Source organism: Columba livia, chromosome 11 (assembly GCF_036013475.1).
Source record: "Columba livia isolate bColLiv1 breed racing homer chromosome 11, bColLiv1.pat.W.v2, whole genome shotgun sequence".
NCBI lineage: Eukaryota > Metazoa > Chordata > Aves > Columbiformes > Columbidae > Columba > Columba livia.
Window position 1 is genome coordinate 14,233,630 of NC_088612.1, and position 15,923 is coordinate 14,249,552.

A 15,923-nucleotide genomic window follows, 5' to 3' on the forward strand; every position below is an offset into this window, starting at 1 on the left:
AGATCGAGAGAGGTTCTCCTTCCCCTCTACTCCGCCCTGGTGAGACCCCATCTGGAGTATTGTGTCCAGTTCTGGGCCCCTCAGTTCCAGAAGGACAGGGAACTGCTGGAGAGTGTCCAGCGTAGGGCAACAAAGATGATTAAGGGAGTGGAGCACCTCCCTTATGAAGAAAGGCTGAGGGAGCTGGGTCTCTTTAGTTTGGAGACTAAGGGGGGACCTTATTAATGTCTATAAGTATATAAAAGGTGAGTGCCATGAGGATGGAGCCAGGCTCTTCTCGGTGGCAAACGATAGGACAAGGGGTAATGGGATCAAGCTGGAACACAAGAGGTTCCACTTAAATTTGAAAAGAATCTTCTTCTCAGTGAGGGTGACAGAGCACTGGAACAGGCTGCCCAGGGAGGTTGTGGAGTCTCCTTCTGTGCAGACATTCAAAACCCACCTGGACATGTTCCTGTGTGACCTCATCTAGGCGTTCCTGCTCTGGCAGGGGGATTGGACTAGATGATCTTCTGAGGTGCCTTCCAATCCCAAACATACTGTGATACTGTGATATACATACCAAATCAAAGAGTGCACATCTATATGTGCATGCATTCTCTTTTTTCTCATCCATCTGTTGTGACAAAAATAGCTTTGTACTCTGACACCCTGTTAGATTATTTCATTTATAACTTTTTCAGACTTTGTTCTGTTCCTGCACCCAGTACACACTATTAAAAACTTCTGAAGAAAGAATTATATCAATTATTTCACAAACTTCAGTTTATTTTCTCAGAATAGCTGCAAACTCATGACTAATGTTACTCCCCATATTAAGTATAGGAAAGTAAGGGGTAGAGAGATTACAGTCAGAAGGATCCATTAGTTGTGGATGTTCAAACTGAGTTGCCTAGATTAACAATGTTAACCATTATATAGTCCTTGATATATTCAGGGTACCATTTCTGCTGATTTCATTTGCAACTGTGCACTCAAGACTTTGGAAACCAAGCCCTAGTTAATCAAATCAAGCACCAAGGAAGTGGAGGAGCATGCAGTTACTGATCACCACGGGACAGTTTTGGTCACGTGTGCCTCAGGAGCTCTTTGGTAGAGACAAGAATGGAGTCCAGATCTCTAGGGCTGTATTTGGGTCCCTCAGCTGTGAAACTATCCTTTCTCTTACTGCCTCACTTAATTTCTGCAGCACTCCTTTATTTCTGCAGCAGCAGCCTCTTTCACTGTAAACTCTTGACTTGTTTTCAAGCTTTAACTGCCAATGCTTTCAGCTTCAGAATTAAAATATATGAGAACTATTAAAAAAATTCAGAAGTTATTGACTGCCATAGATTATTTTCCTCCATGTTTGTTCTGTTTTTGTGGTCAGAAACTGATGTTTTGCAGTGGACCTTTCTTTTAGCATTTGATAACTTGTTTTATTCATGGTGGTTTGAGTCCACTGCTGGGCTAATAAGTAAAGCTACTGCATGTGCAGTATGGTACAGTGATCATGTCAGAATGCAGAAGCTTATATTCAAGAAGTCACAGAGGACATTTTATTGTGGGACCTCATCATTATAGCTATGGGGGTTTTTTCTTCTAGACAGGCATCTTTTTCCTTTTTTTCAAGTTTTTTTCAGAAATTTGCAACCCATTTCCAGCTTCTTTCACCTAATGTCTGTAGCTTAAGTCTGCTGATAAGGGTTGCTCAGTATTAAATCATGAGTTTAAACATGAAAAAATACATCTGGTATTCAAAAATAATAAATGAGAAGAAGCTATGAGTGTGCTTAAGAAGTCTACAAGGATGTGGGTATTAAGAGGAGGAGGATATTATTCCTTTACAGATTGAAGAGGTGGAAGTCTGAATGTGAAACAGGTTAAATGGAGGGAATAGAAGGCATTGAATGCCTTGAAAGACAGGGTGAAGGCAGAAAGATTGGAAGGAGGGTCAAAGCAAATGCAGGCGAACAAAGAGAACAAGGAAAATGCTATAGGGTTTTTACCTTACATAAATATAATTCCATAATACAATATAGTAAAAAGTTGGTTTACCAAAACATGTTGCCACAACTGGAAGTGGAAGTGAAAAGAAATAAGCATGTTCTATAGGTCATGGGAAAGAAACTGCACTCTTGGAATTGAGATATATTAAGATCCAAAGAGCCCACTTCAGTGCTTGATACATGTTTTTTTTTTCCCCATATTTTGGGGAGCTCATGGGGTCTTTTTGTTGTTTGGTTGGTTTGTTTGTTTGGTTTGGATTTTTGTGTGGCAAATATATCTGGATATACAGTATTTCATTCCAGCTTTTGTCTTGAAGAACCTTGTTTAACCAATTAAGTGCTATGTATGTGTTTACATACGTAATCTCATTTCAACTCTTGGAAGAGGCTGACCCACAATTCTGTGAACTAAAGATCATGTTATATTAACAGCATGTTTGTTTATGTTTCATATTCAACTTAAATCATTACTTTGTGACCTTTACGCAGTTCTATTACTATAGGTTCAATATATATAAACTTAGTTTAAATTATTGCTGAAGCTTTATCAATGTCCCCAAATATTAAATGTAGCAATAGAAAGGATTTATGAATGGGTGCCAACAGTAGTAATGAATTGATGTAGTGTCATTAAGCCTTAAGGACCATCTGGTAACTCAAACTGCTTATGTACAGCACCATTACAAAGAAGTCATGTGTGGACTAAAGGATATAGATCCACAGCACAATCTGTACATGTGAGTTTTCCCTGTCTGGCTTTTTCCTCCTGATTTGTACTTTAATGCCCTTTAGTGTTGATTTATCCCCCTGCTTTCATGCTCGTCACTCTAACCCACTCTAACTCCAATGTCTTTGCAAACAGTTTTCAACTCCTTTTTTGAATGTGTGAGCCAGTCACTGAATTTTAAATGGAAACTATGCTTTCTTGCTCATTTAGACAGAACCAAAGAGATTAGGATTATAGAATCATAGAATAGTTTGATTTGGAAGGCACCTTCAAAGGTCATCTAGTCCAACCCCCCTGCAATGAGCAGGAACATCTTCAACTAGACCAGGTTGCTCAGAGCCCCACACAGTTAGCAAATACCATCTGTTGTATGGTTTAAACTGTGTTGTTGCCACTTTCAGTTTTAGCCTATGAAGTGCAATAACTGGTATGCAAAATTTATCAGTGTGCATAGTAATGTCTCTGTCATGTCAGTGCACAGGTTTTCATATCTTCTACTGGCATCTTTTATTAGGGGAATTTTATGCAGAATATAGTGGGCCATCTCTAACGACAGAGTGGTAAATTTAACGTATGGTCTCTACATGAGTAATATTGCCCTCTAGTTGCCTAGGGCTGGTTGAGTACACCACCTCTGTGGTAGAGTTCCATAGTCAAAGGACGCAACAATCTATTTCTGCTTCAGCAGCGTCCATGTATGATTTGATAGCTGCTGGCGTGAACCTTATATAACTGTTCAATATATGGATGAGGATCTCTCTCCACTGGGTTCTACCCTAATGGTGTTGCTACAAGGTCTGTCAAAACTACATTTCAGTGCTTGTTTCCTTTGCATATCCTTTCTAAAGATACCCAGGCTCTTTTCTATCATGTTCATCTGTCTTCCCAAGAGAAGACCTGGAGGGGAGGTAGAAGGTGTCATGGGGTGCCAGATAAGACTAACAGTGGAGAATAGGAGAAGGGAAGAGTTGTGGGCTTTTTTGATATCCTAACTTTCTGTGGCAATATTCTAAAGGGTATGGCATGTGTTTCCAAGAGCTGTTATAATCCGGAAGATTCATTTATGCCGGTATGCATGCTCTGCATGCAGTTCTCATTACACTGGGGACAAATGAATATAGGCTTTTTTATATCTAAACTCAGCTGTGTAATCTGACACTATTTGAGAAGCAATGCTATGCGTGCATTTTCTACTCAAAGAACATCAAAACCAAATTTGTGTGGTTTGACTTTGCTTAAATTTCACTATTAAATTGAAGATACTTGTGTATGTTTTTTTCCTGAATGAAATCCTGGAGGTGATCTTCCATGCTTTATGTGTGTAGTACAATTGTGCAACGTAAACTGATAGGTTAGATACTCCTGTGTTTCTGTTCAGTCTTATCTGAAACAAGCTGAAAACATGTTGAAACAGTAGTGTACAGTGAAATACCCATTATGAAGAAAATGTCTCTTACTCTCCCCAGAAGATATATAAATGCCCACTCCAACTACAATACAGGAAAACTCCCCATATATACTAAGAGTGTTTTCCTATCATCTTTAAAAAGTGTGTGCGTGTATATATTTATTGTTGGTATTTTTGAAGACATACTCCTTGCAGGTGAAAGGGAAGGAGTTTCGTACTTAATATGTTAGATAATTTGATTGGTAACAGTTTGTTCATGTGAAGGTGTAACCCTTGTGATGATGCCAGGGTCATCAGAGACCTGTGGAGGTCTGCTGGATTGAGCGTTAGTCACTCAGGCAGCTGGAACTTCAGGCAGGTTTACTTATATACCCAATTTATTTCCAAAATTTTAAATTAGGTCCATAAAGATAATACTTGCAACTTGCCATTTATATTTCTCTACCTTTCATAGGTGTTCACGTAACATGTTGCTAACTTGTTGAAATACATAGCGAAAAGGAGAGAAAATACCAGTTTAGTCTGATTTTTGTGGCTAGAACAGGATCCTAAGATATATACAGCAAAAGGCAGGCTGGACCAGATCTCTAGATATGACTACATCACTGTAGACTGAACTCAATTTTGAACCTGTTAGGTTAAATACATACGTATGTATTTATGTGTATGTTTAAGTATGTCGATCTGGGGATTTTGTTTGGTTGTTTGCTTTGTGTGTGTGCATGTACTTCTAAGTAAATAATTCTTTCTGTGTTGGGAAAGTAGAACAAACCATGGTAGATGAGGTAGCGGAATCTTCAGGTACAGTGTGTCTTGGCTGCAGTCCTCTCCCACTGTGCAGCCCTGCGTAGGCGGTTGGATGAAAAAGAACAGACAAATCAACATTCCTTTTTCCCTGAACTCCCCGGCATGCCTCAGCTGCTTTCACTCAGCTCCAGAAAGGGGAAATGAGACAAAAAGGAGCCACTGGTGGAGTGCTTGCTAATTAGTAAAACTTTGCTGTATGCAAAAAGCAAAAATTAAAGGAATATAGAAATGCTATTGATATTTAAGTATGTGGGAACATAAAGCATCAACAGAGATTTATTTCAGAGCTTTTAACTAGTCATGTACTTAGAAGAACAAGTTTTTTCAGTATTTTCAAAAACTTGTCAGCCTACTTCGGCTGCCAGTTTTTGTATAATAAGTTCATTGACCCTGTAGACAGTCTGAGTGTTTTCTGAGTTACCGCTTTATCAAACTAATTTGCATGATTTTAAAGCTGTTGCTTGCTAGAAAACAATCTAGTGAGGGTGCACTTAGTAAACAGCCTTTTATATCAATTTCCTCATTCCTTTTGGGGGATGGGAAGGAAAAAATTAGGAGCTACAATGAAAAAGAGCATAACTGAAAAGTGATTTTCTTGCTTTTGTGAAATATTTTACAGCCTAGTTTCCTTACTCTGTAGGATTTCTTTTTTTTTTTTTTTTCAGCCAGATAAACACAGTTTTGTATGCAAAAATATTATGCTTCAGTAATTAATGTGTAATTACCTATTGTCACCAGATAATGTAGAGGCCAAAAGCACAAATAGTTTAAAAAAGGATTAGAGAAATTAATGGATGATACATTCATGGAGGAAAAACAGTGAGAGCTGTTTGTGTGTGGTGGGGAAAGGCTCACCCTATAGCTGTTCTGCCTCTTTTTGTCCATAAACATCATCTGTGGCCACTGGAGAGAATACTGGTCTAGGTTGACTCGTATGTCTGTTCTGGTGTCCTTACTATTGTTTAGGGTCTTAATGTAGGAGGCAGTGGGCATACACATGAGAACCACGTCTCTGCACAGAGTGTTACTTTGTGTCGGACCCTGAATGCCCAAGAGCAGTGACAACAAATGATGTCTTGGATTAGTTTATGATTTTTTTGGAGGGGATTCTCACTGGGAAGTGTCAGTGAAGAGCAAATGTTAAATGCTTCCAGGACTTTACTCCATGAAATTAAATGTTTATGTTTACAAGTACATACTTTGTCTACCAGTGTAGGTCAGGGGTGTCAAACTCATTTTTGCTGGGGAGCACATTGGCCTCGCAGTTATCTTCAAAGGTCTGAATGTAGTTTTAGGACTGGATAGATGTACTCTCACTCATGGTTTCCATAATAAATGCTAGTGTGTTTTAGGGAAGGTAAGTGGTGAGGCTGTGATGATTAGCTCTGAGAAGTTGCATGCTGTAGCCAGTTGCCCTGCCAAAATAATAAAATCCATCAGCAGATGTGGTAAATTGTGATGAGAAGTTTATTATAATTTGTCTTTGTGCTGTATATTTGTAGGAATTTCTGAAAAACTACACAGTGTATCTTTTTGAATACGAGTTGAACTCAGTAGCTAAACTCCTTCCATCCTCAGGCAGTAACTGAAAACGAAGCAGAACCTCTGAGTAAGTCTAGCCCCAGGGGTGGGCTGTGTGATCTGCTCTCTTGTGCTGGCACAGCTCTCCATGGCACTGTGGTTGGAAACAAATTGGGGCTTTTTTCCCAGTAGCACCTTCCCCCCACACTTGCTTCTTTGTTTGTTTGTTTCTTGGTGTCCAGATCTCTTTATGTGTGTGTGAATATATATTACAGCTGATAGTGTTCCCTAAGTTGATTTACTCGGCAGCTCCACAAATAGTTGCATGGATGTAAATTACGTTAGTGCTTGGAAGAAACAGTGGGATGAGACAGCCTAAATTTTATGTTGCTGTGGAAAACATTCTTCATCAATATGTTCTTCCTTAAAAGTCCATATGGCTTTTGATGTCCATTAAGTTTTTTAGATTACTTGGAATTACCTAACAGTGAGATTTGGTAATGGAAATATTTTAGGGCAATAAAGAGCAAGTTGTTAGTGAAAATATGTGACAGCAGGCATGAGACTGTTCAGGTGTTGTGTGTTACTTTACCATGTAGGTATGCCTGGGGAAAAAAAAAATGCTCCTTGTCCTCCCACAGTAATATGAATAATAAAAATATATGTTTGTAATGCATACAGGGTTTAGTTTAAATTGTTGTTATTTTAATGTTTAATCCTAGCTATATTTGCTGTGGTACCATATGAAAGTTCTGTTGGAAAACAGCACCAAGTATTATTTTTTTAAGCGTGGCATGATTTATTTTCACTAGAGTGCTGCTGTCCTTGCCAGTGAAAGAAACACTGCACAAGAGGTGCGAAACAGTATAGCAAATCAAGTCAAGGAGCTGACTGAGGAAAACGAACTGTTGAAGAGAACAGTTGATGAGCTAGAGAGTAAAATTGAAGAGCTGCACAAACAAATTGGTAATATGAAAGAAGAAGAAAATTCAGTGAAGGAAAAAATGAAGAGATATGAGGTAAGTGAAGAAAACCAGCCCCTTTAAGTAGTCTCCCTCCTATTTGCAAAGCATACATAGTAGAGCACAAACTGACAAAGAGGAGAATGGGAAGGCTGAGCAAAGCCAGCAGGTTTTCAAGAAGCAAGATGCAGTTTGCTGATGTGGATGGGAAAGATTTCCCCAGTGTAAAAGCAAGTCATAGCTTGGAACAGGGGACATCAGTGATAGGCCAAAGTGAACGTTGCTTCATAGCAGTTTACTTGTCGGATTAAAGGTCTTGCCACTGTTTTTGAAGGTATCAAATTGTGTCATTGCAGGAAGAGAAGCAAGAATTAGAACAAGCTTTGAAACATGCTGAGAGGGAGGCAAAAGAATTGGTAGTGTTAAAAAGCTCTTTGGAAAGCCAAGTAGAAGATATGCAGGTAAGAACAAGAGCAATTTGGGACATTTAAATTTTAAATTTTCAGTTTGTTTACCTGAGTCACCATTGCTTTCTGCAGAGTAACGTCTCATTCTTTTTAAAGTACACTTTGATTTAAAGTCCACGGCACAGCATCATCTAATTAAAATACTTCTCTTGCTGAAGCTTTTTGTTTGCTTTAGTTTGTTGTCTTTCATGGATGTACCAACATTTCAGAGAGGTGAATTACAAAATAAACTGACTAAGTTTTTATAAATCTAGTTTAGTATTTTTGAATGATCATTCAACTCCAATTTTGTGTAGGTATTTATATGTGAAAGAATAAAAATCTGGCACGTGAATATAAATAAAAATAGTGGTAGTAGACAAATGTCCAGAAATAAGCTTTTTATTGTTACAAGCCTGTCTTATTTGCAAGCGTTTCATGGAACTGGTACATTTCATCACAAAACCAGAAAAAACTTAACACATGTCACTAGGACTTGCAGCCTCTTAAACTGTGTATGACGTTGTCTTTCCACCTTGCTCCGTAGTATACTTAGTATCCAGGAAAGGTTATGATTTCTCTCAGATTAACCCAGAAATTAATCATGTGGAGACTGCATCTACTTCAGAGTGGTGGAGAGGGATGTTGGCAATATTGTGTATGAGTAAAAATTCAGATATGTTCGGTGAGGACATTAATGTGTATAAATCTTAAAACTCTTCTTATTGACGTCATATCCTGTATTGGAAAAAGTTGCAAACCTAATCTTGTAATTCATCATTTACATATACTGAATAAGCACCTGTTTCTACAGTATCAGATAGTTTAGAATTCTCTTTGTTTTGCTTCTAGAAGCAAAGTTTTCAAGTGACTCTTATCAACCAAGTCATACTCAAAAGTGAGGTACACGTACATTGTCACCACCCCTTTTAAATTGAACAGATGTTTTCCCTTGTTGTCTTCAACACAATTTTACGTTACTGTTCTGAAAATCTGAAAATGAAACTTGTCCATAAGTGAGTTATTAACCAAGGGAAGTTTGTGTTAACCAGCATGTTCTTATGGTTCAGCTGATTATGGTAAGAGCCAAGTACAGGATGCCACAATATAACTCAAAGGAGAAGAATCTGGATTTCAGTCTGTTCTCTCAGTCTGCTACATATCTGAAAACTGAGGTGATCCACTGCTTGCATCAAGCCCCTAATATTATTTTTTTAAAATATTGTAATTATTCATACCTATTATTACTTTGGAAATTGCCCTAGTTAGTAGATGAAATTTCTTTTCATATTAGTGATTGATTTTTTGTTTGTTTGGTGGTTTAGTTTGTGTGGGGGTGTTTGTTTGTTTGTGGTTTGGGGGATTTTTTTTGTGGTTGGTTTGTTTGTTTTCATTGATAACTGCAGTAAAGAGCGTGACCGAATTTGCTCTGATGTTTGCTTCTCCTTTCAGCACACTGGAAATGCAGAACAGCATCCTGCTGGCACCATTATTCTGCCACAATGTGTTTCACTGACATGTGTCTGCACAGTTTGTTTCTCAAGGATGTGTAAACAAACAGTAAAGTTAAATGATCTGTGAAAGGCTGATGGAAGGGGGTGCACCTGGGGTTTTTATAACCTGTTCAAATATGCAGATTAGCAGGGTCCCAAGATTTTGCAGCTTTTAGAACCAAAGTGCTAAAATTGAGCCTTTTCAAGGTGCTTGAAATCCTTCGGTGTCAGCTAAACCAATTCTGGAGTAGAATTAGGTTTTACAAAACAAATATAAGGCAACAAATATAAGGAAATATCAAATTTCTAGCACTTGACAATATTCTTTCTTTTCTCTTGTAATGGAATTTTTTTTTTTTTGAGATTCTGATCTCTGTTACCTACAGAAATACTACTGTGTTTTAAGTGTAATGAAGTAAGCATCATAGATATTAGATATTTCCAAAATTAAAACGTAAAATTATGTTTATAATTTATGGTGATTTAAATTATTTGTATTTTTCTGTTTGAACTATTTAAGCTGTCCATAATCTGTTTTTAATCAATTTCATGGTACCTCTTAGACTTCATAAAACAAGGCCTTTTTCTAGTCTTGCAGTATCTGTTTGGAGAAAGGCCATTAAGTTACTTTATTATGGAGGGACAAGGAAGAGGTGAGAGTCCCAACATGCAGATGGAAGATAAGCTGTTTTTCTTGTATTGCAACAAACTAGTGAGAGTCAGTTATTCTGCTGATGGACAGTATTTAGAAGTTGGAGAGTGGTAAGTTCTTAAGCATCCTGAATGTGGTAGCAGAAACATTTGGAGCTCCTCACAAATGAGCATGCAGCATGGCTCTGCAGTTCATTCAAAACTTAATCTGGATAATAAAGCTCTGTCTTCAACATTAATGGCAAAAGTTCTTTCAGGAAGGGGATTTCTGTGCTAGAAGCTGCAAAGTTCTGGTTGCACAGCATCTGTCACAATGAGACATCATCTTGATTAGGGACTCTGGGTGCTGTAGAAGCACAGCAATGGAAAAAAAAATTCCACTAGTTATTTCTCACTCATCATAGAAACAGACTTGTTTCAAACCTTGTGCTGGAGGTAGGATTTACTGACGTGTGCAACTGCAGAGGAATGTATGTATGCTCTGCATGTAACCAAATCATGAAAAGGGTCTACATTTTGTCCTATGAATGTTGCAACAGTGTTTTAGGAATTTATAGGAAGAATAAAGCACTCACTGCATCACTAACATAGTGTTTGTCCTGTACTGGCTAACAAACTGTAACTTTTTTTTTTTTTCCTTTTGTTTTAAATTAAAGTTTGTCTTAATGTTACAACAGCTGGTGATACTCCTGGTGCACAGAGAGCGTTACAAAACATTCCTTTAAGGCATTAGAGAGTCTACTTTTCATTGCCTATATTTTTTAATCTACTGCAGGAGAACATCCGTTGCCTTTCGCAGGAGCAGCAACAGTTAACTCAGCAACTAAAAGATGAAACTCAGCAGAAGGAACAGTTGAAGCAGATAAAGAGAGAAATGGAGAATGAACAGTGGCAACTGAACAAGACTGTTGAAAAGTTACAGAAGGAGGTACGAGTTCATTCCAAAGAGGCTGCAGGAATCTGAATATCTTAACAAAGAGAAGCAAATGAGCTGCCAAATTGTGAAGATTTTTTTAATATGTGTAAAACAAAGTGAAATGCAAACTATACTATTAGTCTCTTTAACCTAGAGACTATCAAGAAAAGCTTTCAGAACTGGAACAGTGGTTGAAACACTGCTATCTCAAAGTATTCTTGTAAAACAGCTCTGTTTTGTTGAAACAAGATCCTAGATTTTAGTTCAGTTCAAATATACAGTACAGCAATATTTCAGAGTTTTACAGACAATTCTGAAAATGCTATTGCATTAGATTTATTTTGCCATCTGTAGGTAAACCATACAATTTAATACTGATGTACTGAAGTGTGACTGTGCAGTTCATTACATCAGTCAGCTGGAAGAACTGCTGACAGACACTAAGAGAAGAGCCCTGTCACATACTATTAGTAAATAACCTTACTGTTTTGTGTTCTCACACTTATGCATAGAAATTCATTTGTTTGGGAACATGTTTGATAAATTTTCCATTTGAAAATACTGAGTCAAATATCAAAGCTGGAGGTAAAAACCTTTTGATGTATTAAGCATGTTAGAACCTTCTGTAGCACTATTTTAGGAAAAAAATTATATGTACTTTTTTCCCAGATGTCTGAAATGGTAGAAGTCTCAAGAACATCGACCCTGGAGCTTCAGAACCAGCTTGATGAATACAAGGAGAAAAATCGCAGGGAACTTGCAGATGTGCAGAGACAATTGAAAGAAAAAAATTTTGAGGTAGAAAAATCACGCCTGACAACCATGCGAATGCAAGATGAGGTAATAACTCCTAAGTTCAGTAACAAATTCTAATGGAGTTTCCTGCTTATGACAGATAAATGCAGTGTTTGACAATTAGATGTATCTTAAGTGATATGACAAGGATTCCATTGATGTTCTGCTGCTCTTTTAATGCCTGCTACTGAAGGGATTGATAATGTGGAAATATTTTTGAATTAGGAAAAAAAAAGAACCAGTGGTTATATAGGACCAAAAAACCCCACCAAATTCCATCTCTAAAGAATCTGACATACATTCTCCTCTTGCTTCGTATGAGCCAAGTTGCAGATTTAAATGACAAAGGTGTCTGCAACCGAATGTCTGCCTCTTAGAATGTAAATTTTGCCATAAAGGCAATCCAGTCTTTTAAAGATCTGCATATACTTGTTCTGCAATTGGAAAAGCTATGAGAATACACTGTTTTCTGTTAGGTAGAATATTTTAATAGTTTGAATTTCCACTTCAGAACTTCTCTTATGTTGCCCTCTCCCCTTAACAAACTTGTTTGTAATTCAATTTAAAAGAACAGCAATAGAAGAAAGTATAGTTCCTATATATTATTCTGTCTTCCTTCTGTATTCATTCCATTCAGGGTTGCAGAGCCTTTGTAAAAGGATGAAGACTCATAATGAAATGTGAAAGATAGAGCTGTGATATTGAGAAAATGGCTTTTAAGTTGGTTAAATTAGAATAGAGAGCCTAAATAAAATGTGTGTGTGTGTATGTAAATATGTATACACAGTGTTTACAGTTGCTATGAAAATTACTTCTACTGTTATCTATTACAACTACAAAACAAAGAAAAATTTCAGAACAAAATAAACCTTTGTTATTTGACAAAAAGATAATCTAACCAGTATATAAAGGACAAAATATTACTGGTGGTGGAATTCTACATCCCTGTGAGGCAATATTTAAAATCCTTGGGCTTTAGAAATGTAGTACAGCAACAAACTGCAAAGAGGAAACAAAATCTGAAAATATAGGATAGGCAGGTGAAACAGCAGACTTTCTGTACAGATTAAATACTCAGGATAATTGAAAGTCTTCATTATCTCTTCCTCTTTTGTGTTTAACAAGAAGTACAAATAGATAGTTCTTCCATTCAACATGAAAGAGTCTGTTGTCTGTCAAAATCCTCTTGGGTAGGTGTCATAGTACACACAACATTCTTTCTGAGAGTCTCATCAAAAGCCAAGGATTGTAGTGATCATGGCAACATGAGTATCATCTTCTTGTTCTAGAAGAAAAATTATGAAAGCATCTTGCAAGGCAGTATGGGCGTTCTTCATTGATGCCCCTGTTGGAAGTTCTGTGTGGATACATGAAAGATACCAGTCTTGAAAGCTGGCAGTCCCATGTCATTCCAAAACGTTTAATGCCCATGAAATGCTATTAATATACAGATGTCTCCCTTACCTAGCTGTTCACCAAGTCATGCAGCTGTCCAGTGTTTTGATGTCAGGACTTAGCAGTGGGTAGAAAACCCTGTAAACAGTCACTAATACGTTATTTTAGTTTCATCACTAAAATAAACACTTAACTAAACAGAGGAAGACTGTATGTTGAATTAAAACAAAATCATATATATGTGTTACAAGAATAAGGAATGATCACAGTCTCACCTAAAACCCCTTTCACTACTTTTATATATATATATATATAAGTTTTTTTTAAAGTACTGTGAAGATTTTAGATAATTTTATTGAGTATATGCTGTTGTAAGAATAACAAGCTTTTGTCCTCAGCAGATAGCCTTACTACATCTAAAACTTATATATATATATATGTTATCAATTGTACAATTCATAAAATAGATAAAATTCTGTCATCAAAACACCTCAGACATCTAAACTACATAATTATTTAAAAGGTAAAGTATTGGTAGTCTGAAAAGGAAAGGAGTAGTATTGCAAAAGTTCCAAAGATAGAACCATTTAGAAAATTGTAAAAACTTTGGCTTGTTGTAAGTGGGTAAAAAGAAATAAACAAAAAAAAACCCACTATATATAATTGTCAGTGTAAAACCTGTAGCGTGAAGTAACTCTTTAGGTCTGATATTTAATCCAAGTTTATTTTCTTGGTGCCATCTTGTGGATAAACCAAAAATTTTTGTGAAGAGCATATAACTGATTGCAATTCCTTGTCACGCTTCCAGATCTGTCATGTAGTCAGTCCCCTTAGTGACATCACTTATTTCTAGAAAGCACAGTATAAAGTGTATTACCATAATCTTGTTTTAGATGCGCCTCATGGAAGAAAACTTGAGGGACCACCAGAGAGCTCAGGATGAGGCAATAACAAAAACTCAGCTGCTAGAACAGACTGTGAAAGGCTTGGAGTATGAACTTGAAGCCAAAAACCACTTAAAAGATGATCGTGCAAGACAAATCAAACTAATGGAGGTAAAAGATATTTTTAAGGGTTGGTATCTTATTAGAACTGATTAAAATAATTTTGATATTTCACATGTATTCTGTGTGGGAAGTAACAAAATAACTTCATGTTGAAAATATATGTAATACTACTACAGAAATTATTCTGGCATATTCTAAAGGTGATCTGTTAGCATATTTGCTGTCATGATGTGTTCTAAAATGCAGTTGTTCTTTCATAATTTTAATTAACTTTTTCATTTTCTCTAGAGTTTATCAGACAAAATTGTATTCTTTTCATTTATAGGCTCATGTCAAGGGTTTTGATTGCGGGGTGACAATAAAACCCTGGCAGATGTGTTGTTAACCTCCTCTTCCTGCCTCCTTTCCCCCTTTTGCCCCTCCCTCTCCCCCCTTCCCACTAAGGAGAGGCGATCGGGAGGAAAAGAAGGACAGAGAGAAGAGACTTGGAAAAATTAAAAATGTTTTACTAATGCTACTAATAAGAATAGAGAAAGTAATACAAAATATACAAAACCAATCTTGAAAGTCTCAGCAACTGCAGAGACTGCACCCGAAGTCCTGGACTGGACTCTGCAGCCAATCGGAGCTGGATTCAGTCTCTCACCAGGTCTCAGTTCGCAGGGACGACTAGCAAGGTCCTCTCCTAATGTTGGCCATAAGCAAAAAGGGAAAAAAACAGACAAGATCCTTGTGATCTCCCACTTTTATATGAAGTATTCACGTGAATGGAATGTTATATACAGTTGGTCAGTTTCTTGGTCACCTGTTTCTCGTTGCCCCTCTCGCGAGATGTCCATCCGTGCTTATCAAGAAGTTTGCATTCCATTGCTGTGTTTACCAAAACATGTATCTGGTTCTCCAGGAAAATGCAGCTAATATGAAGGCTTTAGCTGGCAGGCAAATTCACTAAAAGAGAGACTTGTTTTTAACAAAACCAGGACATCCCATCACTAAGAACTTCAAAAGTATTTAGAAGTGTAAGTTCTATTTAGTGTCTAATATTGATTCATTTCAGGAGCCTAAATAACAATGTTATTCTAACTATGTTGTTACAGGGTTAGATTCGTAACTGTTCAGTTCAACCAAGCTGTCATTTGACTTCCATAAACAAACACTTTTATACCATTGTACTCATATAAAAATGAATTTGCCTTCCAAATATATCATGTTACTTAGCCATTCTAAAAACAGTCTCTAGAAACATTACAGAATTTCTCTTATTTTCTTAAAAATGGTGGGAGTTATTAAAAAAGGAAATGAAATTCCTCTTTTACTTCTCTCAGTCAAACATATTAACTTTAACGGCTTATTTGCCTGCCATCTCTCTTTCTAGATTCTGTATGTGTTTTCAGAGGCATTTCACTTTTCAAGCCTAGTCTTTCAGACAGTTTAAGTCCTTGAAGTTTAAGAACAAATACTCTGGTAGCAATCTGAAGAGAAAGAAAGATAAAGTAGTTTGTTGAAGTTACTTTTCTTTGTTCCACTTAGGACAAGTTGTCTCACCTGGAACTTGAGCTTGATGAAGAAAAGACTAATTCAGATTTGCTGTCTGAGAGGATCAGTAGATGCAGAGAACAGGTACTTGTTCAAGTTTTCTGACTTATATAATGATCAGGAAACAGTGTTATTAGGATTGAAACCAATATTGATTAACTAAATAATGATTAGCAATGGTGTTTATGTTCTATACTTAAGCAGAGTATGTAAATAAATTAAAAAACAAAAACAAACAACAGATTGACAAACATTATTAAATATGTTCCTC

At 36.9% G+C, this 15,923-nt stretch overlaps 1 protein-coding gene across 11 annotated transcripts in view; it reads left to right on the forward strand.

Annotated features, from left to right (window-relative positions):
* Positions 1 to 15,923, forward strand: part of CGNL1 (cingulin like 1) — a 56,542-nt gene that overhangs the window by 27,439 nt on the left and 13,180 nt on the right. For 10 of the 11 annotated variants that reach the window (XR_010475236.1, XR_010475238.1, XR_010475237.1 and 7 more), the window contains 6 exons: positions 7,264 to 7,470; positions 7,770 to 7,874; positions 10,779 to 10,931; positions 11,589 to 11,759; positions 14,003 to 14,164; positions 15,647 to 15,736. Coding sequence is in view for 7 of the 11 variants with exons in the window: in XM_065075987.1 (XP_064932059.1) it covers positions 7,264 to 7,470; positions 7,770 to 7,874; positions 10,779 to 10,931; positions 11,589 to 11,759; positions 14,003 to 14,164; positions 15,647 to 15,736 (888 nt within the window). In the remaining 4 variants the exon portion in view is untranslated. Of the gene's footprint in view, positions 1 to 7,263; positions 7,471 to 7,769; positions 7,875 to 10,778; positions 10,932 to 11,588; positions 11,760 to 14,002; positions 14,184 to 15,646; positions 15,737 to 15,923 lie in introns of all 11 variants that reach the window. The other variant, XR_010475239.1, reaches the window with a different exon arrangement.